Source organism: Athene cunicularia, assembly GCF_003259725.1.
Source record: "Athene cunicularia isolate RWA chromosome 2 unlocalized genomic scaffold, athCun1 chr2_part1, whole genome shotgun sequence".
In the NCBI taxonomy this organism is placed as follows: domain Eukaryota; kingdom Metazoa; phylum Chordata; class Aves; order Strigiformes; family Strigidae; genus Athene; species Athene cunicularia.
In genome coordinates this window covers 49,778,023-49,802,715 of record NW_020799095.1, presented here as the reverse complement: position 1 = coordinate 49,802,715, position 24,693 = coordinate 49,778,023, and the positions used below count along the sequence as shown (strand labels likewise).

The 24,693-nt window shown below is 41.1% G+C and overlaps 1 protein-coding gene across 3 annotated transcripts; it reads right to left on the bottom strand.

The window, feature by feature from the left end:
* Positions 1–14,386: 14,386 nt before the first annotated feature.
* On the bottom strand, positions 14,387–24,640 carry HUS1 (HUS1 checkpoint clamp component). 3 transcript variants are annotated; one of them, XM_026841659.1, is made up of 8 exons: positions 24,208–24,640; positions 23,491–23,667; positions 22,742–22,849; positions 21,726–21,800; positions 19,643–19,742; positions 19,169–19,300; positions 18,341–18,345; positions 14,387–16,956 (listed from the first exon to the last, which is right to left on the bottom strand). In XM_026841659.1, the coding sequence occupies exons 1-8, from the start codon at positions 24,226–24,228 to the stop codon at positions 16,921–16,923; spliced, it is 654 nt and encodes a 217-aa protein (XP_026697460.1). In that variant the 5' UTR covers positions 24,229–24,640; the 3' UTR covers positions 14,387–16,920. The 3 variants fall into 3 exon arrangements, 2 of the variants coding, with proteins under 2 accessions (XP_026697460.1, XP_026697459.1); XR_003397685.1 differs by having other exon boundaries at positions 15,483–16,956; positions 17,792–18,345; XM_026841658.1 differs by having other exon boundaries at positions 15,485–18,345; positions 23,491–23,643.
* Positions 24,641–24,693: the final 53 nt, after the last annotated feature.

Genomic DNA, 24,693 nt, shown 5'->3' with positions numbered 1-24,693 from the left:
TACCTTCACCAGCTGTTGCTGCCGCCGAAATACATGCAAATTTGCATTTTTGATCCCACATTTCCTCACAGCTGTCTGTTGAATCTCCACTAAGGTACTCAAGATGACAAAACACCTTGTGATCTTAACTACTGAAGACATTTACCTCTCAAAAGCTTCCACAGTTGTTAAATGTCTGAGAGAAAATAGTTCTCATAACTGTCAAATTCCCAACAAGGAGCATTAAGGAAAAGCATCGGAGATTGAACCACCCTTTAAATTCACTCTAGATTTTGGCACAGAAAGCCCAAGTGGCTCTGGAGCTAGGCTTCTGCTTTGACCCACCATTTTCTCAACAGGGAGTGGGCTAATGGATGTGGCACTCACCTGAAAACCTCCACATCTGAATTTTTTCCTCCTTAATTTTGAAAAACATTCATGATACGACAGGCAATCACACCGGGAAAATGTAACCTGGCATCCAGTCTTGACTCCTGACCCAGGAGATGGAAACTTACACTCCAATACCACCAGGTTATTGACAACCATATTTGTCAACACAGTAATAAACATCTCAGTACTGCCCACTCTCAACACACCCCTGAGTTGCCAAGAGCCAGGGTCAGGGGCTGTGAGACGAGGCAGCATTCTTCAGGATCTCAAGATGATCTGGCAAGATTAAGAACCAAAGTAAGTCAAGGTCTAAAACTCATCTCAAGTTACCTGTGTTCTCTCCAAGTAGTTTATCCCAAGGGAAAGATGAGATATAATTGAATTGTCCTGGCATTGTGTCCTGTCCTTAGTCTTCCAGTTAGCAGTAGCTCATTTTCATTATGTTTATTTCATTATTTGAAAATATTAAGTCATTGACTGTACCTAAATGAAATAGGTTTATATTACATAAAGAAATTCCAATGCCTTTACCTGTCTCCCACAAACCTCAACATGACAACCCCATAGGTCTAATCCTGTAAACCTTAATAGGAGAAATGGAAACATACCACCACAGAAGATAATTTCTACTGATAAAACATGTCTCTATCTATGGGATTAGGGATTATCTTTTAAGACTTCAGCTTCTAAGAGTAACTAATTGCATTTAATTTTCTACTTCAGCAGCATACAGTAAATTTATTGGTTTCATTACTTTAAAACTTAAAATATCAATATTTCAATTTGACATACATAAATATTTTTGAATTAATTGTTTGGTCCAGAAAAAACTGAAAATACAGATTTAGGCAGCGGAATGTGAAAGGTTTGTAATAAAAACAAGCTCAGCTTGGTCACCAACCAAAAAGACATCTGTAAGGTGCAGACAACACAACCTTATTAAAGAACACAAATTAAAATAATGTGCAGACCTCTTGACATCAATATTACTGTATTTGTTGATTTTTGTTAAGCATACTTAATTTCATTAAACAAGTTCATATTGTTTCTCTTGAAGAGAAGCTCAAAATAACTGGAACAAGGGAAGCAGGAAGTAAAAAATAAACTTTAAAAATGAACTAAACTCCAGGACATTCATCCCACTGTAGGATGTTAATCTTTTGTTCTCCATGCAAATAGCTCTAATTCATAACACTTTAGTAGTGAACTAGTCAGTTAAAATTGTTCAGTCAATTTGGGATATGATTTCATAACCATTCAAGATAGGTTCAGGAATCAAACTGCGGCCAAAAGGTAGGTGTACTTATTCAATTGAACTGACATCTTCACCACAGAGTTAAGTAGTTATACAAGACAAAATAATGCTTAGATTGTATTACAGGGGGAAGCTGTGACAAAACTGCATTTGCACGTCATTACCTCATCTGGTCTTTACTCAGTGAATTATTTGAAAATTCCTGGCATGGCCTTGATGGCAAGGCATTTGAACATTTCACTGAAAACACCCTGACATATAGACATCTTAATCGGCAGTATGGTGGGACTAATCTAACACTGGGAGAAGACCAGTTTTCTGATGATTTTTATTAGGGTTATATACCTCAGTCTTTAAGCAGCATGTGTATTTTCAGAGTAGTGTCACAAGTTATCCTTGGCTTCTTGTCCTGTGCAATCTAATACAGAGTTTCATCTCGCCCCCGAAGTCCAAACAGTATCTGATTATTTTTAAGAAAAAATAGAAGCTTTTGAAAAATCTGCTGATCAGCTGTGCATCATAAAGTTATCACAAACTTTCTTCTGGAACTGGGAGGGGAAACACAGTTATCATTCTGCCGTCTAATCCTCAGATCTGCACAAGTCCTTTTCTAGTGTGAATTGAGAATAAAGTATGATATATCTTTTAAGCCAGTCTATGAATACAGTTAAGGAACTGCCATTTAGAGAAAGAATCCAGCATTAGTGGGGTTTTTCTGTTATATTATTTTTACAATAGGACATACACTTTTCATGCTGAAGACATTTTTCTTTCTGATATATTGAAACCAAACATTATTTAGAAGAATACTTTCTTACTAGAAAAGGCACAGAAGCAGCTTGGAGACATTATGCTTCAAAAGATCTATTTTTCTGGACACACACAGTGGCGAGAATGACAGAAACTTACTATTATTTAATATATTTGAAGACATACTAATGCCTTTGAATATATAACCCATTTAAGAACACATATAATTCGTTCCTATTTCTCTGTTTCTGTCAGGCAAATGTGACATCTAAGTTTTACCAATCAAAGATAAAGAGGAATTTTTCTCCTGACTAAGAATTACAAATAGTTTGACCATCAAATCACTCATTTCAGTTGTGATGGATCTCCAACTCTCCAGTGAGTTATCAAGCTTCATGGTTCAGGTGGGAAGAAAAGACAACTTATTCAACCAAGAAGTGTAGAAGAAACCCTGCTGACCTGGCATCTAGGCATCTCCAAGCCTGTGAAAGGTTTTGCTGACAAGTGTGTATGCCAGATCACTTCAAAATAGCTTTACAGGGCTCCATCTTCAGTCAGACTCCAGTTCTTTTACCAGCCTAATGATCCAGTCACAACTACTTGCAAACCCCTCCTCATCCTGGAAAGAGGCTCTGAACATGTTCCACAAATGGGTAAAAGACAAAAATATAGTTTGATGATTTCACTGTTTTTACCCCAGAAAAATGCTAGAATCACTCCAGTTTGAAGATGAAGCTAAGTCATGGGAAAACACATCCAGATAATCAAGACCCAGGCATAAGAGGATCCAACAAAATGTGGGACCAACAAACTTTATGAATTCGGGTGACAATTTTGCCTGCACTGAAAGGGCATCTTTGTTAGAAAGTTGGATTATCTTTAACTGAGTGCAAGCACACACATTTATGCAGGAGATTTGATTCCTGTATTCTGTTATACTCTTCTTAAAGAGTTGCCAGTGGCTGGGTATGGACAGCTGTGGCCAAAGCCGGAGTGGATAAAGCAGGGCTGTGAGTTGTGAGGAAGTGGTACAATTGCAACTTCAGGGCACATTCTGGGAAGCAAAAGATCCTTGGCCAGCAGCACTGACAACAGACAGACACCAAACCTCCTTATAATGTTACCTTCATTTATGATATTCAAAAGTCCATGGGCAGTGGAAATACAGAGGGCAGTGGAAATACATACAGAGTCACCCAAGATACGAGATTATTGAATAATACAGCCTCTGCACTGAGCAGGAATGGGATCTTTCTGCCAAAGTAGTTGTTTGTTACATGTTTCTTAGATGCATCTCCTGAAATCAGTAGAAGTAATTTGGTGGAAAATCACCAGCAGTCTACACAGGATCAGATTCCCATATGCTCACTTATCCTGCTAATGATTTTCATTCTTAGCATAAAAATGAATCTTGAATAACAGTGAAAAAAAGCATTTTTCTCTCTGAAGTGGGAGTCTTTGTTCACAATATGATTTTATAATTTTTGTTCCGTGATAACAACATTTAATAACTCTTGGTAGCAGAGATTAAGACAGTTACACTGGGACGAAAAACTTGTTCATAATTATAAATCAGGAAAAAATATTTAAAACAATAACAGTCTTGAAGTATGCTCTGATATAGTCTATAGGATACACAGCCAGCCAACACAGTTCTCACAGATGCCAGGGGGAGTTCTGTTACTGATTTAAATGAGAACAGGATCACTTTCAAGTTCAGACAGAAGCAATACAGTAAGCCCTCACTATTTCCATTACAACAGTATTCTGGATGTCTAGCCCAAAAAAGCAGTTTTATTGGGAATAAAAGCAATATATGGGAATGACAAAAATTGGAAGCTTTATCCATTAAAAAAAATATCGCAAAAGGCACCATTGTCAAAGGTAAACCATTATTGTCAAGCAGCTTGAAAATATGATGTAAAGAAGAAAAATATATGTGGCTTTTACCACTAGGGAAATGCAAGCCCAATTACATGGTATAAAGTCATTTTATAATGCAAGATAAGTAAGGAAACTTGAAACAAAGAAAATCACTCTTTCGTGGCAGCAGATATTCTTTATTGCGGCGCCGGGCGCATGGGGGATCTCTCCGCCTAGCATGCGCACCTCAGCCTTTGTTCTTTCGGTTTATATGCTACTTATACATACATATTCATAGATTGTTGCGAAACGCCTATACATATTCATGACCTGTCCCGCTTCGTATTAAAATTAGGTCTCCTCCTTCTTGTGCTTGCGCAGTTTTACTGTTAGGTGGTCGTCGGGGGTCTTTAGTGCTGGATCTTCATCGCCACCTACAGTAACCTCTGCTTCATCTTCATCACCGGGAGTAACCTTTGGAGCTTGCGCATGCTTAGTACTTTCTTGGTTCTTATCTAAACCGCAAGCCTGGTTTCGGCCGGTTTGGAGGGTCTTACAAAGGGTCTGTCTTCTCCTTATCTCATAAGGTTCCTCCCTATTAGCACATACTGCTATACAATTTTGCTAAGCTTGCAAAAATGCCTAGGGCATTGCGAAACGCCCTAAGGATAGCCGAAGCGAGCTAAACAAAGTTAGGGCTTACAGGCTCTTACGAGGGAAGTTAGAACTGAGTACATGGTGTTGCTTAGGCGGTTAATGCTTAGCCTTTGCGGTTAGCACGAAACACACTGGTACTTGGTTAAACAATATGTTATTCTATAAAGATAAGGTTAATATACAATGTAGGATATTAATTCTACTTCTTAGGGTTTTTCCTCTGTATCAACTGGTCACATCACAAGCAGATGCATTCTATTTCTAAAGAAAAATCAGCATGTGGCTTTGAATCTTGTGTGGAAAACGTGCTTAAATCATCAATTTGAGCACTCTTTCTTTTTTTTTGAATGAGTATATAATGGAAATGGAACTCTGAAAGTCAGTGAGATGTTGCTGAAGGACTCTAAAGCTTGGATCATCCACAGAAGTAAGTAAGTACATCCTAGTGAAACTAGGGGAACAATCTAAATGCATGGTTAAAATATATGCATCTTCTTGGAAAAAGGTCAAAATTATCTTTGCTGTGACATTTTTACCTTGAAAAGTTGGTATCTCTGGTTGAATCAACTGTCCTCTCATGAAACTTGGATGTGAGTGTAAGTCAACTGAATGTCAATGAATACAATAGAGCAGCACCAAATTACACCACCAGAGTGTAAATTATCTCCTGTTTTTTATAACTTAGATGGTATAAATGATTAAGTTTTAAACAGTTCGTCTGCTGGCTTGGTCTTGCTAGCATAAATCAGTTGTTATATCAGAAAATCAGTTTTCTCCCATGTTCTGACAACTACTTCCTTCCATTGTCTAAGGAAGGTTTTACTCAATTCAAAAATTCAGTGACACTGTCAAACTCCAGTCCCTACAAACCTCCCATGAAAGCATTCTTGTCATTTTTGTGTAATACACGTAACAACTACCAGCAGTAGGAAGATGAAATTCACCCCCTCATTCTAACTCATTGTATGACAGAGTTCTCTGGTTTAATTTAACAATAAGAAAACTGTGAATAATCACTCCCAACATTTCACTGACAGGATTCCTATAGCACAGCACAAACCAAGTACATGAAACTTTCCAGATGTACAGAAGCTGCAGATTTTTTTGCGAGTATGGACATGTTGGCATAAATCTGGAGAAGGGCACCAGCAGAACAGATTTCTTTCCACTTCTATGAGATTTTCTCCTTTGGCATTACAGCAACAATCCTCCTATACTTCAGTAAATGGTATAAAATTCCAATATTTTCTTATACTTCTGAAGGCTTTTTACAGAAGTGACACTGCTATCTGGTAATATTCCTTCAGCCAAGTCTGAATGTGTGGTTTACACTTCAAAAACGAGGGAAATTATGTCAAAGATTATGTTGAACTTCCATGCTGAAGTATTTTAGGACCTTATTTGGCAAAACATTCATCCTGGCACTAAATTCATCCTTAACCTGAAGTGTTTCTTAACACTCATTAAAATCAGTGAACTTCCTAAGCATATGCTTGAACTGGGCTAGAAAACAGAATGTGTTGAAGTCCTTTGAAAAAGCAACACCCTACAGATCCAAATTGCCCATTTGAGGTTTGAGTACATAGCAAATCCACAGGGAAGGATTACCTCTTTCTATTTCAAGCTTACAGTGCTGGTGATCAGACAGAGCACCCTGTATGTGATGAGATTTCCATGCCACCAGTGCAAAGTAGCCAAATAGTAGTTTATGTGTCAACTAGTCTAGTTATGAGAAAGTGGTTTTGTTTAAAATAAAAATTCACACGAATAGGGTCTCTGCATGTTCCTCTCTCCTCCCTTATATGTTCATCCTCTGCAACTCACAGGCTATCTCAGAATGAAGGAAATAAGTTTTTGTGGTCATCTCATTAAAATATTGGTAACTACAGCAATGTGTAGCATATTTGAGGGAATTAATCACTCGTTCCCCTTCTAAGGGGCCTATCTTCTATCTGCCTTCACTATCTGCTGTGCTGCTGTAGTATTTAAGGACAGAAACTGTCCTGAAGGCACTCTGATATGATACATATAGAGTAAGTTTAAAACCCCTTGCCTGTCTCCCAGAGACAGAGACTCTAAGGCAGATCAAAAAGGGTCACTGTAATGACTCTTGTTCTCTAAGAATCCAAAACCAATACAGAAATTGCCTTAAACAGCATCAGTTACAGATGCCAGACACTTTGCTTTCCTGTCCTGTGTCTGACCCCAGCACTGAAGCTGTAGCCAAATTTCTGGACAATGCTACCACCACTGACTGAAGTGCTGGAGTTCAGATGCCTACATTACATGAAGCAGGTCAAAAAGATACAATTCTGAGATTTCTGGAATGACTTGGAGTCAGCATGGCTCCATGATGGAGGTTTAACAAACCATAATTGTCCTCCTTATCTCTACTTTAGAGGTAAACGTCCCAAATATGGGTTGTCTCCCAAAAAAGAAGCATCTTCAGACTAGAATGAAGCAGCATGTCACATGTGTTCCACATCTCCTACTCCTACATTACTGAATGCATCCCTCCTGTTCAAAATCCCCTCTTGAATCCCTGATTCCATCAATCTGAATGACCTCTGGGGAGATGAGCTTTGCAGGGATCAGTACCACCTCCTGAAAAATAAAACACTTCACCAAGACTCAGCTGCTGAGAGGAAGCACGGCCTCCAAGCAGTGGAAAAACCTGTGGTAACCATGAGTCTGCTTGATCTTGTTTGGCATACTGGTTGAGCCTGAGGCAGGTGCTCTGTGACTTTTTTGTCTACAAAAACTACCGTAAGGATTAATTTAGTTCTAGAAGAACTAAGTGTCCTCCACTCTGTTAATATTCAGTCTTGTGCTGAAGCCAGACAGGCTCACAGACACCGCAAATCAAAGAGCTACCACTGGCAGGGTAGAAGCCAAGCCAAACAAAAAATAACCAAACCTCCTGACAATAGCATGTCGATGTTTGTTATCTTCACCAGGAATGCCAGTGCCTTCTGGAAATTCAAATGTCATGACTGGAATTTGAGATTTATTTTCAGCTTCCAAAAGAAATTTCACAAGTGAGATCTATGAAGAGGGTTCTCGTGCCAGTGGGCAGATCACCTCCCTGATCTGAATTACTGAAAGCTTCACATAGCCATATCTTTCAGCTGGCATAAATTGGCATAACTACTGATTTCAAATGAACTAAGCTGATTTATGCTAGCTGAGAGCTGGCCACTGTAAATTAACAGATATTTATGAGCTTCTCAGAAGTCTAAGATCTGTATACAAATTAATCCATATTATTTCACAAAAATAGAGATGATTTCTTGAGTTGCTAGTTGGTTCTATGTTCTTTGAGGAGGGATAAATTCACCAGAGTGACAGTGGTAAGTAAAATTTTTCTAGTAATTACTGACATTGCCAGTTATTTTAAGTGAAACAAAGGCTAAAGTTGTTCCCAGTTTTTGCTGCAAACTATACCAGTGCCAGCACATGACTAGACATCACTTAAAATGTTTTAAGATCTGAGTGTGATTTAACTTTTACTTGTATAATATAATCAAAATTTTCCTGTCTGTTTTCATTTTTGGAAGACTCCTGGTATTTGGAAGACTGATTACATTTAGTATCCCACAGTTTCCATTGCTGGAGGTCTATCTGACTCTTGAATACCAGAATAAATTACTTGGAGCTCCAGCTTGGCATCTTCCATAGTTATAGGACATAATTGTAAGCCATACAAGCTCATAGAATACAGTCTTTAAACTGTTCAGCGTAAGAAAAATCAACTGATTACCCAACAACTCAGTACAAAAAGTGGGTAAGTCCAACATTCCTTTATTTACCTATGATAAATTGTGCTTCAGATTTTCATCAATAGTACATCACAAAGTGAGAACTTAGTTAATTGTTAATTAACTATAAGTTGAATATAGGCACCCTACCAGCTAAGAAGAAGAGAGCCAAAGATTTATGCCACAAGCCCACACACATTCACACAGTTTATTTCCCTGATTAGTCCCTGAGAAATGTGCATGAATTAAGATGTCCCTGAGTAAATACCTATGCAGTGAAGGCTAGAATTTAGACTTAGGCTTCTATCAGAGAAGCCAAATTCACCAGAAATCCTTCATGCATTTATTCACCACATATTGCAACAAGCTCTATAGTACAAAGATTCTTGCTTTACAGATAAAGCACTGAAGCACAGAGAGGCTTAAGTCCAGACCCTGTAAACTATTTAACCACCTAATCTCAGTTGAGTTCAGCATTGCTCAGAGTCTGTACCTAAATGATTTGACCCAGGACATTCATGATGCTTGCTGTAGAAAAAATATTTCTTCCATAGCTTACAAAGTTCAAACAATTCCGATCTTACATTTAGTCACTGGCAACCTGCCCATTTGAGAAATGCCATTTATGAAAGACTGTTAAAAAATTGCATCCTCTCACAAGTGTTAACTGAGGTACACTGCTTGTTCCTAGCTTGGTTTTTATTAGGAGAGCAGAGCCATACATTTTTACACAGTTCTTTAGCACCCTCTATTGTTTTATTTTTCTAATGAAAATTTCACTCTGAATTGCTGTGGCATTGCAAAAACAAGAATACATGCAAAGTCTTTTTCTAAAGCAGCACATAAATAAGGATCAGTAATAAAGTAGCGTGTAACCAGAAAGCAAGGAAAACAAGGTTATAGGTAAGTTTCTATACCTATTCACTGACTCACGGAAAAATGCTTTCTTGAAGGCAGACAGATTTTTGCTACCCTCTTCAGCAAAGAGTTGAGCCTCTGACTGCAGAAGTTTTGTCTAATAATATCTGGGTAGTGGCTGCAGAATTTAACTTTATAAATGTAAATTGGAAACCAAAATACATAACATTATACTAGGAGAACTGTAAACAATGTGAAACAAGTCTAAAGATTGGTTAAGTGTTCTCAAATGCCAAACTTGTAAGACATAAGTCTGTTTTGGATGGTTGCAAGAAGTGACAAAGGGATTCAGTTTGTCATTCAGCAATGGCATGGCTACACATTATTATTACTTGCTACAAACTTCTAGTGGCGGAGAACCAAAAAGCCCAACACAGAAATCACACACTCAAAACAAGATTTAACTCTGAAGTAGACAAAGTCTGTTTGCAAATGAAGAAATACAATTGATCTGAGGATCTTCTAGAAATTGCTTAAATTCCTTATGAGGCCAGGCTGAGAGAGTTGGGTTTGTTCAGCCTGGAGAAGAGAACACTCAGGGCAGACCTTATAGCAGCCTTCCAGTATTTAAAGGGGGCTACAGGAAAGACGGGGAGGGACTCTTTATCAGGGAGTATAGTAGTGGGACAAGGGGTAATGGTTTTAAACTGAAAGAGGGGGGATTTAGATTAGATTAGATTAGATTAGATTAGATATAAGGAAAAAATTCTTTCCTATAAGGGTGATGAGACACTGGCACAGGTTGCCCAGAGAGGCTGTAGCTGCCCCCTCCCTGGCAGTGTTCAAGGCCAGGTTGGACGGGGCTTTGAGCAACCTGGGTCTAGTGGAAGGTGTCCCTGCCCATGGCAGGGGGGTTGGAACTAGGTGATCTTTAAGGTCCCTTCCAACCCAAACCATTCTGTGATTCTATGATATGAAATCTCTGAAACTGCTCAAGAACAATTTTCATGGCTGCCACCTAAAATGCTTGTTTCAACTGAGCTCACAAACTTGCCATCATTCTCTGAATTAACTCTTATTTACCTTCTAAATGAGGATTATAAACCAAATATTGAAGTGGCACATGAAAATTTGGATAGATGAAAAATGTAGAACTTGAAAAAGTTTGATGGAAGATATAAAGTAAAAAATCAAATCCAAGAGTCATGAAGAGCCCAAGCTCTTTAACAACTACTGTGACTCATTTCAAAGATACAAAAATTTTGTGGGCACAGACAGAGTTCAATGTAGACGTTGAATTAAGCAAGCATATCTGAAAATCCAGTAGCAAGTCAAAAGCAACATATAACTAACTTCCTCCTGGGCTTTCTCAACACATGAGTTTTCTCACTTTTACCCTTCCAATTTGCCCCCCATTCCACTGGAGGGGAGTGAGTAAGCTCATTTGCCAGCTGGGGTTAAACCACAACAACACAACAAAACAGTATTTTAAAGCCACTTCTCTTAGCAAGACTGCTCCTAAACTTCTCTTTACAGCTGCATAGCAAATTGATATTATTTCTCCCCCTGCAAGATCAATTACACATCAGGATCCCAAATCCCTTGCCAGTCCAAAAAACTTAAATTCCAGATTACTCGTCTGCTAAATGTCTGTCTTCTACTGCTCTACAAGTATTTTAACTGAAATACAAGCTCAGGAAGCTAGAAATCTCTCCAGAAGCATAACTCAACAATAGCTCATCTCAAATACAAATATCAGGATAACTAGAAAGTTTACGTGGAGTTTTCTACTTTCAAGATTTTCTGCCATTGAAGGCAGAAATCTCATCCAATTGCTTCCCAAAAACATAATACTGAGGCACTCCCAAGGTCTTTTCCAACCTAGATGATTCTGTGATTCTGTAATACAAGTAGCAAATGTCTTTCTGATTGTAACACATGGTCATGTCACACCTCAACTCATTTCTTTTCTGATAAAGCAAAACCACCCTACTGTTGGAGAATGGCTTGCAGAGAGCAAGGCCATGGGTCTCTGCAGGAGCTGATTGCAGCCATCTGATGTAAACAAAGGAAAAGACCCAGGGTACAGTTATGCTACCAAAGGACTGTTATGTTAACAAAGAGAGAAACTGAGGTACACAATGGCCTTGAGTATGATGTTAAACAACCTTGGGAAAGAAAGCAGGCCAGAAGAAGGAAGATGTTGTGACATACCTGAAATGCCACAAGGGGCTGGGATATTATAATGTAGCCTTTTACATGTATCCAATAGATTTGTGAGTAGTATGCATGATTATTGTAGAGTGCTTATATAAGGTGTGATTTCTTTCAATAAAGTTGAAGCTTGCTCTATTATTCACATTGAATCGGCTGCTTGCTTCCTCCATCCTCCACAAGTGGTGCCCAAACAGGGACCTTTCCCAAGGTTGTTCAGCATCATACTCAAGGCCATTGTGCACCTCAGTTTCTCTCTTTGTTAACATAACAGTCCTTTGGTAGCATAACTGTACCCTGGGTCTTTTCCTTTGTTTACATCAGATGGCTGCAATCAGCTCCTGCAGAGACCCATGGCCTTGCTCTCTGCAAACCATTCTCCAACACCCTACCTGAAAACCCAGAGGCTGAACATCCGACACACTCAAATAAATATTCCTAACAATGGAGAAAAGAAATACCCCTCTTGCCCCTTCTGGAGGCAGGGTTACATACAAGCAGCACCATTAAGGAGATGAACACCTGAAATTTCTGCAGACCTAGTAACTCAACAGCCCCAGTGTCAATTGGTTCAAAACAACAGTATAAAGCATGCATTTGCCTGAATTGTTTGATTACATCTTAAAATTTATGAAAGGAAGAACAGTGATCATTTTCTCCCACCCCATCTTACAGAGGGGTACAGCAAGATTTACAGAGACAAGTAGTCTATAATTAAAAAACCCAGAAATTTATATATAAACCAAAAAAGTAACACCTGCAGCATTTTCTATTTCCCCTGCCAATACTGTTGATGTCTCAATCACATAAAATTAAATTAAGTCTAATCTTTGCTGACAGGTTATGGAATGTCAGAGAACATGCAGCTCACCTGTTTGAAAGAATGGTATTAGACACAGATGTTAATATCAAGAGAGAATTTGATGTTGTTACTTACCTGATACATTTAGGTGTGATGCTCAATCCCTGTACTTGGCCTTCCAACACAGACAGCAATGTCCTTCCACATATTTCATCGGTAAGTCTAGAGCATGCTTCTCTGCTAAACATCATTATCTCACTTCCATTCTGGCAGACAGTGTTTATACATTAAAGTAAATCAATGTGGCTCAGAAACCCAAATAAAATATCTTTTTTTTTTTTTTGGTCTCATTTCTTTCAAGCAGAAATGAGACTACAGCTTGAAAAGTAGATGTTCAACATCTGTGTAAATGTATTTGCACTGAACTGTTTATACTGCCTACCAAGAGCAAGTTGTCAAATTTTCAATCCATAATACAGACGCTGAATTTGTAGAGACTTTCCAACAAACATTTTCCAAAATTAACAGATATTTTGAGGAAGACACCAAGTACTCAACCAGGATGACTCATATGAAGTATAGAATTTCTTAGGACACATACTAATGGGTATACTTAGATCCAACAAATGTGATCCTGAAATGAAGTATCATTGACCACTCAATATCCATTATCACAGTGGATGTGCAGCACAGTCTTACTAAAAACAAGGAGGTCCCTTAAAAATGGAGGGGAAAAAATCCCCTCTTCTTTCTGGTTTTGATTTTTGAGTCTAGCAGGTAACCAGAGGAAGTCAGTAAGTTCATATACTGTTCAGTAGCATTTAGTTACATAAAACATAGACCTGTGCCTGCACAGTTTTGGGAGCTGGTATCCCATTAACTCATAAAGGAGGGAGTTGATTGCTCTGGACAAAATTTTAAGAGAACCCTCACAGAGAGTTTCACAGACAGCTACAAGGAAGATATTGTATACAACCACTTACAAGCATTAATACACCACTTTCAGATTACCAGAATTAAAAATCAGAATAATTTAAGAATAAATTGCATGATAAACTATCATCAAATTCTGTTTCAGTAAAATCATTTGATAGTCTCAAGAATAAAAAGGATGAAAGGATTGAAAACTGCAAGTGTATGTGGAAAAAGTGTCTGCTCCTTTAAGGGTGCCTGGTCAAGGACCTTTTCAATGCAAAAAAAAAAAAGGCTAAGAAGAGGAGGAAATCATAAACAAGAACATAAAGGGACACAAAACTGATGCACAAACTATAAGAGAGGCAGTGTATGGTGGGAGTATGAGAATGTTTATTCCAGCAAGATTATCTGATTGAGCACATCCTATATTGCGATGATAAGGAAAAGGAAGGAGATAAACACACAGATAAAAAACCTAACCAATTAGCATTAGCAAGGACAATAACCAGAAAAAAAAACTCACCACCTCTGGTCATTCACACCAATTGTTGGGTTACCAAGAAACTGCAGGATATATTGATTTTGGCTGGGAGAGAGTCAATTTTCTTCACAGCAGCTCATATGGTGCTATGCTCTGGATTTGCAACCAAAGCAGTGCTGATAACACACCTGTGGTTTAGTTATTGCTGAGCAGTGTTTACACAGTCAAGGCTCTCTCTCTCACACCGCCCCACCAGTGAGTGGGCTGGGTGTGCACAACAAGCTGGGAGGGGACACAGCTGAGACAGCTGACCCCAGCTGTCCAGAGGTATATCCCATACCATATGGTATGGTGCTTTTCTGGAGACTGCTGAGCACCTGCCTGCAGATGGGAAGTGGTGAATTGATTCCTGGTTTTGCTTTGCTTGTGTGCTTGGCTTTTGCTTTACCTATTAAACTGTCTTTATCTCAGCCCATGAGTTTTCTCACTTTTACTCTTCCAATTCTCTCTCCCATCCCACCAGGGGGGAGTGAGTGAGCTGCTGTGTGGTGCTTACTGGCCTATTGCAGTCAACTAGAGGCACAACACAAGCAAAATGGGACTTTGCAACTGATAAAGACTGACAAACCTCAGGGACCAGCATTGGAGGGAAAGGGTGAAAATGTGCCAACTGATGAGGCAATGTGCAGGGCAAGGGAGAGGAAGAGAGGGGGACTAGGCAGAAAGGCCTATAAAAGGGGTCAGTCAACATGCTCATCACAGCAGTCTGTTCTATCTTCTTAAGCCCTTTCTCCACTATCTCTGCATAACCTCCCTCTCTATGCTGTGTTTCTGTGCTGCAAAGACTAGGTGCCAGCTACAGAGCGGACCAGCATGGGTGGGACTGGTGCTAGCTACTGGAGTCAGACTGGGAGTCTAGGTGTCCCAGAACTGTGGTGCCAGCTACTGGAGTGCAGGGGTCCTGGACACTGGGGTGGGAATGGTTTATCTCCCAAAAATCAACTACTGGGGGGACTGGCATGAGTGAGACAGGTGTGGGGCTTGGTGCTGGCAGCTGGAGCAGGACTGGAGGTCATGGCCCATTCACCTGGTGCTGGCTGATTAAGAGTATCTGTGTGTTTCCCAAACTGGGTGTGCATGGGGTATGCGTCTCCTGTCAAACCTGAAGCTCGATGAGCCAGTGAGTATGAGGGCCCGGGTTAGGGCTGTGGTATTAGGCAAGCAAAGGGTCTGTGCTTATACCCAAAGGACCTGAGTATGGAATGCCTGTGAGACAAGAGTGTGAGGGCTGCATGCAAGCACCAACCTGGATGAGCCAGCAAACAGGGGACCCACAGGGCAGGTAAGAGGGTCAGGATCTGGGCAGGAGCACTAGGCAGTGCCAGTACTCGAGGGATCTATGAATGTGTATGCACCTGTGAACCGAGAGAGCACTCTGTGTGTGCCTGCATGAGTGTCCTTCTGTCTCTGACAGATGAAGAGGAAGAAGGGGATATGGCTGCCTGTGTTTTACAAGGGTCAATGTATGTAGATGCAGTTAAAGGCACGGCTTGTCTGTGACCAGCTGTGTCAGCGTCCTGTGTGTGTCTGTCTCTGGGACACAAGCTCAGCTTCACTGCTGGTTGAAACTGCAAGTGGAAAGCAGCAGCTACATCCCTCAGCCCAGGCCATACACAGCCCTGGTAGCCAGGTATTTGAGGCTGGGCTCCAGCAGCTGTTTGGGAATCCTAGGCCAGAGCTGCTCGATGTAGTGGCCACTCCTAACATCCCATAACAGTAATGTGTTAGGAGAACAAAGTGCTGGAGAGAAACTGGATTAGCGGCTCACAACTCTGTTTTGTCTTGGTAGCTTAAGCCACAACAAAAATTTTCTAGCATAAAACAATTGGTTGATCATGTGGAACCAGCCAGGGCTGTTAATGAGAAATACTTCTCATTCTTGGTGTGAGGGAGCACCAAGAGCAAGGTGGCTCCAGGGGTGAGGAGGAGCCAGGAGCAGAGGGTGGCCACAAAGCAGGCTAGGCAGCACCCCCACAGCTGGGGCACAGGCCCGCAGAACCAGGTGGTGACAGCAACAGCTCCCATCTGAAGCCAATCCAGGAAATCCAAACATCAATTCATGAACAGGGCTGGTCCCTGGCCCACCTACAACATGGCTTAGGGGAGTACACTGTGCCACAGCCTGAGCTGAAATAGGATCTGTGGGCCCAGGGACAGGGGGTGGGTAGGGGTCCCCAATGAGGCTGCTTAGGGCCATTAAGGCCCTGTATTGTCCTCAGGGCTCTGACAACTGGATTCACAGATGACAGCAGGTTTAAACCTGAGTAAATATTATTTTCCCTCTGATCAGCATGTATGTGTCGTATGTGTCAACTGGATGTAAGGGCTGAGCTGTATCCTTATATATTTAGGTGGGAACGGTAAGAAAGCACTGGGGCTGGAGAGACTTCACCTCTGGTGGTCCGTCTAGCCTCCTCCCCTCCAGAATATGAAATGGACATCTCATGGCATAATCCAAACCTGTACCAGCATTACTCCACTTTTATTTATTTTTTATTAAAAAAAAAAAAAACAACCAACACACATTTGTCTTGCAATTATAACTTCTGATCTCATTTTAAAAATAGCAGTCATGGAGCCCACATAGCTGAGAGGCCATTATTACTAGTTCTTATGCTGTACTAGAAAAAGCCATTTCCATCAGGTTACACAGAACGCATTTTCCAAAGAGAAAATCCAAAGACTTCGAAGCCTGCTTTTATAGTGCACACTCTATAGAATGTGACAGTTTTTCCCCACTCCTCAGGAGAAAACCCAGGACTATTTACCACATACCTCTTACCAATTAATTGCTGAAACATAGTGTATAGCTATTCACCTTACACAGATTTTCTGGATAACGGCCCATGAAAACTAACAGGATTTGGAAGATCCTTTCTGGCTAGTCTGATAGAAATGGTGGAAGAAGGCAAAGAAGCATAACATTCCCAGGCCACTACCTCTCCTTCAGCCTTCTCTTCACTATCTGCATCTGCAAGAACAGAACGTTTAATTGCTCCCTTAACCTGAATGCCCCTTGGAAAAAAAAAAAAAAAACACCAAACCACAAAACCCACAACCCAAAAAACATCACTTCTGACCATGACAACAGTTACTGTCTAGCAGAAACTCCCAGTCCCATTTGGCAGCAAAGACTCACTCACTATTTCTAAAACAAGAAGTTTCACAAGGTATTCAAAACCCTGTGGAAGACCAAAGGCTACATGGAACATGGCTGGATAATAAATACAATTGCACATGGAATAAGGAGGAAAAGACCTCAAAAGATAACCAGGAAGTAAAACAGGGGCAGTACTGTCAGCAAAACTTGGTCATGCTCTTGGCTGCTCAGCATCAGAGCCTCGATACAATCTCACCATGACACAGGTTGTACAATGAATGCTTTCTATCTAGAAAGGGAAAAAATCCACAGCTAACTTGCCCTTCAGTTCACACCAATCTACGTGTTCATACATGTCCTCATATGATATTCATTCTGTACACAGATGGAGACCTTCAGTGCCCACATTAACAAGGTAATTCAGACTCGTCCTCTCTGGGCAAGAATGAAACACAGTTCAAGCACCAACAGAACTACAGAGGTATGCTGGAGCAAGTCAGATCAAAAGATACAACCAGGTACAAACAGACTCTGCTGAGCCTTTGGTGTTCCTTAGCATCTGTTACACCCTGTTACATGCTAGCAGCCACAGGATGCTCCTCTGCCTCAGACACATTTCTGTGTCACAACATGCAGCAGCATCAAGCCCACATATATCACTGCTGGAGAAGTCAATCCAGTACCACTCCAGGAGGGCTGCGCTTACCTGCCCAGGCAAACACCAATATGTCAACTCTCCAGAGGGCTCTCCTGCTCCATGGAGGTATGACAGCTTGCTCGGAGATCTCTTGACTTGGAGCTGCATTGTCCAATACTGAATACACCCAGCAGCAGCTCCAGAGATCAATTCTACCTTGATGCTTGTCGACGAGAAAAAAAATGCTATGTTCCCTTCCCCATAGCTCAAGGCATCCCAAAAGCACATACAAATTTCAGTTTTGCTTCCTGTAATAGATATGCCAACTCCCCAGCATCTCTCTTTCATAGTATGTAACTCTTCACAAAAATGGCCTTCTGGATGAGGAGGTATTTTGAGTAATTTCATAAATATAAAAATAATGTCCATCTGACGGCTGCATCCAACAGCATCAGATGCAAGTACTCCAGCAACTCCTGAAAGTTTTTGGACGTCATGGAAAAGGCCTCAGGTAGGAAAATGACCAAGATTCCAAATCATTCAGGCAAGTGCTGGAATAAAATACTGAAGTGAAACATCCTCATGGAGCAAGATGAAGTGGACAATTCTTTTACTTACAATATCTGTAAGGAGAAAGAAAAAAATCCAGTTTAAAGCAGGAAAAATACTTTAAAATTACATCTGCTACAGAATGCCACCATAAGAACACAATGCTTCTACCAATTCTGACAGAAGGATAACTCGTAATATTTATGTCCTGGAGGGTCTATGAAGCCTTACTAAAGACTCTGTGAAAGCTGATACCAAAAAGGAAATATGTACAGGCCTATAACACTATACCCATGATATAAATCTTCCTTGTGAAATTCTTAGCGTCTGCACTAAAACATAACACACAGATGTTTTCAGGAAAAGCATACAGAGTTATTAAAACAGGATATAAAACCCTGCATAGGCTTCTGCTGGAGAGAATGTATTGTTTCTATAGTTAGAAACACTAGCTGCATAAAAAGCATTTTGGTATTAGAATCAATCTGGTGCTGAATGTAAGAAAGCCTCTGAGAAAAAAACCCACAACACGTCAGTAAATCCAAGTTTCTCTGCCAGAAACTAGGGGCTTTGTTTTAAGACTTAAAAAAAAAATCCCACCTCAAAATAATAATAATAAAAAACCCCCTTCAAAACAAAGACATGAAGACACCCATTATTAGCCAGTCTGAGTATTCAAGTTGATACTTATAAAAGGGCCTGGCTTAAAGGGTTTTTTTTCTCCCCCAAATGCCTAAGGCCTGAAGCTTACTGCCTAAAAATATTAATATTAAATCCTCAGGTACAGTAAAAACAGTCAAGTTACAAACAGACAAAACAGAAGATATGCTGTTCTGTTGAGACTACAGCAAACATCCCTCCTCAACTGGAGTTTGCAGGCAGAGCTGTTGAACTTACTGCACAATGCTTTTGTGGGATTGACCTGCTGTCCAGCAAGCAGCTGCTGCAGCTTCTTGATGTCTATGCGTGCCTCAGCCATGCTTTCCAGATCTCTGTCTTGAGCAGAACTTTGACAACCATCCTCTGATGCTAAAAGCATAAGAACACAACACTTAGCCAAAACATGAGAAGGAATTTCAACACCTACAAGGACACACCTGATAACCACTGAGCAGCTGGTATGCCAGAAACAGCAGTGCAAGGAAAAGAAAGCCCAGTTTTCCTACAAAGTTGTAAAGGATACAGGACGACATTCCCTCCCACAAACAAGAAACAGCCATTGGCCACTTTAATTTTTAAGGTTTCATTTGAAGACTTCAAAGTACTTGATACAATTTTGTAAGGACTAACAGAAAGTAATTACTGTTACCAGCATCACACTTAAGTAATGAAATCAGACAGACACAAGAGGCAACAAACAGGAAAACTTACTCCAGGGAGGATTTCCCAAGTCTTTAAAATGGGTCGTTACAGATACTAAGTCAGTTTCTATTTTCAAGTTCATTTCTCCATTCAAGTTTGCTTCAATCACCTGCAATACAATCATTCTCAATTTTAGGCAAGCCACTTTCCCACTGCAGAATGAATAAAGTGCAGCTTTGTACCAGAAGCACTTCAGTGCCCTCACAGCTCAACTGTAGTTTCTGAACACAGTTTGAACATTTGAATGTTCAGCTACAAAATGCATTTCTCATCATTCCTGAGTGAATTATCCTAGACCAATCTCCCTGAAATTGTGAAAAGAATGAAATTCAATTGCTCTTCAGTACTTTTAGGACAAGTACTGGCTTTGGTAAGCTCATGTGCTGAGGAAAAGGATTTAGAAATAAGAGACTGAAGAGGGAGAAATGCAAGTTTTCCTGCATTTCCATACAGCTTTTCAACAAACAGAAAAGCACCTACAGAGTCCATATGACACACACAGAAAACACGATGCATCAAGGTCTGATACGCAGTTGCAGTGTTGCTTTCCAACACTTAAAAACAGACAACAGCTGCACCAGAGCAGTAACTCCAAGCAGGACTTTGACCTGTTAGAAACCTGGAAAAGTTCTGAAAGTTTTCAAATTCCATCCTGACAAAATGTCCAACCAGAAGGAGACTATGTATGATCTTACACAAATCCCAAGCAGATCAGAGGATTCCTAAAGCACATCTAAGCCCTTCATTTCTGTGACTGGAATTTTCAATAATTTTAAAAGAGGCTCATATCACAACCAGAATCTCCTATAGAATGGGAGATGTCCAGAGATGAATGGTCAAGCGCGATTTGAAAGAACTTCTAAGCCCTTTTTGCAGAACTGATCTTGACCAGTTTTACTACCAGGATGAACCTAGCACAAATATTTAATTGTGGCACCTGATGGTTTTGTTCTTTAACAACAGGAAAGCATGTAGAGGATGCATGTAGTCTGCCTCCTCCCTTAGAGCTATCCAAGCTATTTCACATAGATTTATTTTCCTGCTTTGGAGCAGGAGGTAAGGAACATAAGAAGGTGTGTATGCCCAGTGTTGATATGCTACCTCTTCTCAGTGTTGCTGAACACCAAAATTCAATCCCATCATACAGCTATCCTGTGTGAGAAGAGATGCAAAGCAGTTATATGCTGTGCTTAGTTGTGTGTAAGCACCTCCACTGAGGACATTGGGGAAGGAAGGAGAGAGAAAAAATAAAATCCCCAAAAGACTGACAATGGAGAAGAGTTTGAAGTGCTTACTCTTGTATTTGCAGGATGACTGCATTTGCAAAATTGCCAGAAACCCAGGGTAATCTCTCAACTCTTCCAAGCCCTGGAAGACTGAGACTGTCCAAATTTCATTATTCTCCATTTACAGAATATTTTCCATTTATCAAAACTGGTATGAACATCACCAAAACCAAACTATTCTAAGGCTCTATACTTACCTATTAATTTTCATAACAGTCAATTCTGGTGACTGTGAGCAACAACTGAAAAAACCCCCAAACCTCTTTTCAGGCCAACTGCAGAGGGCTTCTTTCAATGCGAGGCCCAGCAGCACTCCAGAAACTCAGAGTGGACTGGAAACCCACCAAGTCAAGAGTCTAAAGCACAGGCTGATATGCAGGAGCTATTAGTAGGATTTCCTTTAAATCCTCAATTTTACCTGAAGTTCATTCACACAGACACCTAACATACTTAATAGGCATTTCTCACATGAAATCACCCAGAAAGTCCCCAGCTAGCTTCCCTGCAATTTCTTAACAGCTATAAAGAGTAGCTTGTAGCAACACAATGCCATATTCTTTCAAGGATTCAGTACAAAGAGCACCACTTTCTGGGAAGCCCAGAACAAGCTCTTCAGTGTAAATCCTAAAATAAATCCCATCACTTTCTTCAGCCCTTACACAGTCTTCAGGTGCCTTTAGCTCAATGTGTGACCCACACCAAAATAAGATACAATATGGGGGCACCAGTTTTGGCAACAGGGAAACAAGCTCTGTCCAAGATAAAATAAGGTCTGTAGAACACATGGATGAAGTGCCTTAACTTACAATGGAATTGCTGAGATTCTTCATTCTCTCCACAACACTCTTCATTGTTTTCAGCACTGGAAGGTAAATACTGACCTAGAAAGACATAATAACCACGTTTGCACAAATATTTTATGTGTCTGGGATGTGATGCATTCATTTCTCCTTTCAATTCTGTATTACTTTGGACTCAATTCTACTGAGTGCAGGGAACACAACACTTAACTGAAATCAGCAAATGACTCAGGAACAGTGGAACTCCTTCCCATTATACCAAAAGGCCATCACTCTAGCAATTGTTTCAGACATACTATCCCAAGTCTGTGTTCGAGACAGGTTTTTGCAGATCAGATTCTCACATGAACCTGTATCTGTGTTACTGAGCAGTTAATAGTTACTATAGCCAAAAAGGAAAGAACATGATTCCCACGGTACTGTAATAATTTCTGGGACTGCATCGGTATAAATCTGAAATAACAGAACAAAACACATCAAGTTTCTACTGTCTCGTGTCTTCCAAATTTGAATGCTCTTAGCTATAGAGGTAATGGACATCCATAACCTCAAACAGGAGCACATTTGCACAAAGATCTTTCATTGCAACTCTGCTAGAAGTCAAAAAAGTATACAGAGAGGATACATAAAAACTGGGTGGAAACACATATCTAACTCTGACAGGTAGGCCATCAATTTCAGAGAGAACAGATTATTTGGGCCACTTGGACCTGAACAGCTGAAATGGTCTAAAACTGTGGTTTGGAGGCACTCCTGCCTATGCCTAAAGCCAGGCAAGTCCTTTACTTCTCCCTTTCTGAATATCACAGCAAGAACTGGTAACCACCTCCACTGTTTTTACAGGTTCTGGACTCTCTTGTCAAGATGAAAGCCACGTCCCACCCCTCTCCAAACCTCTAGCCTCCAGTCTTCCCTTTTTCCTTTCACCTCCTCTCCAAAACCCAGTGGTAGTATACTCTGCAGTAATAGCATTCCACTTGCAACCTCCCCTTTCAGTAGGAATATAAAAAGAAGCAGCTTACATCGAAGTCTGGCACACTGGGCTCTCTGAAGTCATTCCATAATCTTCTAGGAATAACCCCCACAGGAATATCATGTGTCACAATCCTGCTGCTGCTCGATAAGGATGGCTTGAGGGAGAGAGAGGATGCTCATGCAGTTAAAAACAAGACTTGCAGTCTGAATTCAAATTTTTCAGACCCACTCTAGGAAATAATATAACTGAGTGCCCCAGACACTCAGTTCCAGTTTTCCATAGGTTCCTACTGGTCGCTATTAAAGGGACTTCCCTTATGAATAAGGAAGAGGTTGTTAAGTATCAGTCATTAGTATCTATAAACTACCCTTAGAGCTGAAGAGGTCAATCAGTGAAGGGGTATTAACAACAACAAAAAAAATTGGAAGCCAGAAGTGTGAAAGGTAATGGCAGGACGATCAAAAGCGGAAGCCAAACAGGACACTGAAACCTCCTTTACTTAGTGGCTTCAATGAGAAAATTTAGAGAATGAAGGAATGGAGAAAAGCAGAAATTAGAGATTGCAATGACACAGTGTTCCTCCTCCACCACTTCCCTGCCTTTGGAAAATACTGGCTGGCTCTATGTGCTACCAAATATGATGGCAGGAAAGGCTAGTGAAATGGAAAATCACATTTTTCTTTATTTAGTTTTCTAGAATTACACCAAAGACTACCAAAGCTTCTATTTGATCTTAGGAGAAGCACATTCTTTAAGAGCATTTTCTTAATAATGAAGAAGCATGGTTGCACTTACTAGCTCCACAGCAACTCTGAGACAGGGACAGTGTTTGTTAGTCAACTTGATCTTCACTGCCTTAGCACTCTGAGCAGTTTTTAATGCTCTTGACAGGTTCTCAGGCACCAACTCCAAATAGATTTCATTGTGCTCTGCAGCTACTCCTTCCATCTGAAATTCATCGAAGAAATTCCCCTAGAATTTTTGACAGTTGGGAAATAAAATAACAGAAATGGTGAAAAAAAAAAAAAAAGAGGGCGAGTTTTAACCTAACAGACCTTAAGCGCAGAACTGCATGTGTACAACGGGAAGCCTTCCTCTGCCTTTCCTACAGGAATCAACGCAGGCTGCATAAGCATGAAGGCCCACTGCTTCAGGCTACACCTATTAATTTCAGATCGCCCCCTAATACCTCAATAAACCAGAGGTATGAGGGGTGGGTTACACCTTCCTGCCTCTAGTTTTGTGCAGGCCCCGGTGGGCCAACACACACTCAAGCTTTACACTGACGTGACAACCAAGGTGAAGAGGATGTCTAGCCAGAAACAGCAGGCCTGCGCCGCTAACCGGCAGTCCTGCAAAAACAGTGCGCCGTCAGAGGCCGGACAGGCCTTGAGAGACTGGCGCATCTGAGGCGAGGGCTACGTGTACAAGCCGCGCCTCTTACAGCAAGCAGACCCAACCGCACGCTCTGGTTTTCAACGGCCGGTGGTTACTGAACTTCCCCGGGCTTACCTGGCACAGCTCACACCACATACTGACGCCTCCGTTCGCCACTTTGTCGGAGAGGATGAAATACAGCTTGCTGACAGTAAGGCGCAGGGTGCAGGTCTTGGCTAACTTGGCGATTGTGTTAATGACACCTGGCGGCGGGAGGAGGGGGGAGCCGTTACAGAGGTAACCGCTTCACACACCTTGTCCCAGGGGGACAGAGGAGAAACGTTCAGTCTCCAAAAACTCCGCTCGTGCTGCTGCGGAAACTCCCAAACATCAGCGGGCGAAGGAAGGCGCCCCTGGCTGCCTCACTCCCCGCGCGGAAGGGCCCTTGGCCCGCGGCCTGGGCCTCACGGCACCCACAGCCCTTCTTCTTCCCCTTCCCCGAGAACGGCGGCCGGGGCCGCTCGCCGAGGCAGAGCCGCCCGCCCTCCGGCCCGGCCCGGCCAGGCATACTCACGGCTGAAGTGGTTGAGGCAGGCAAGATCCACAATCTTAGCCCGAAAT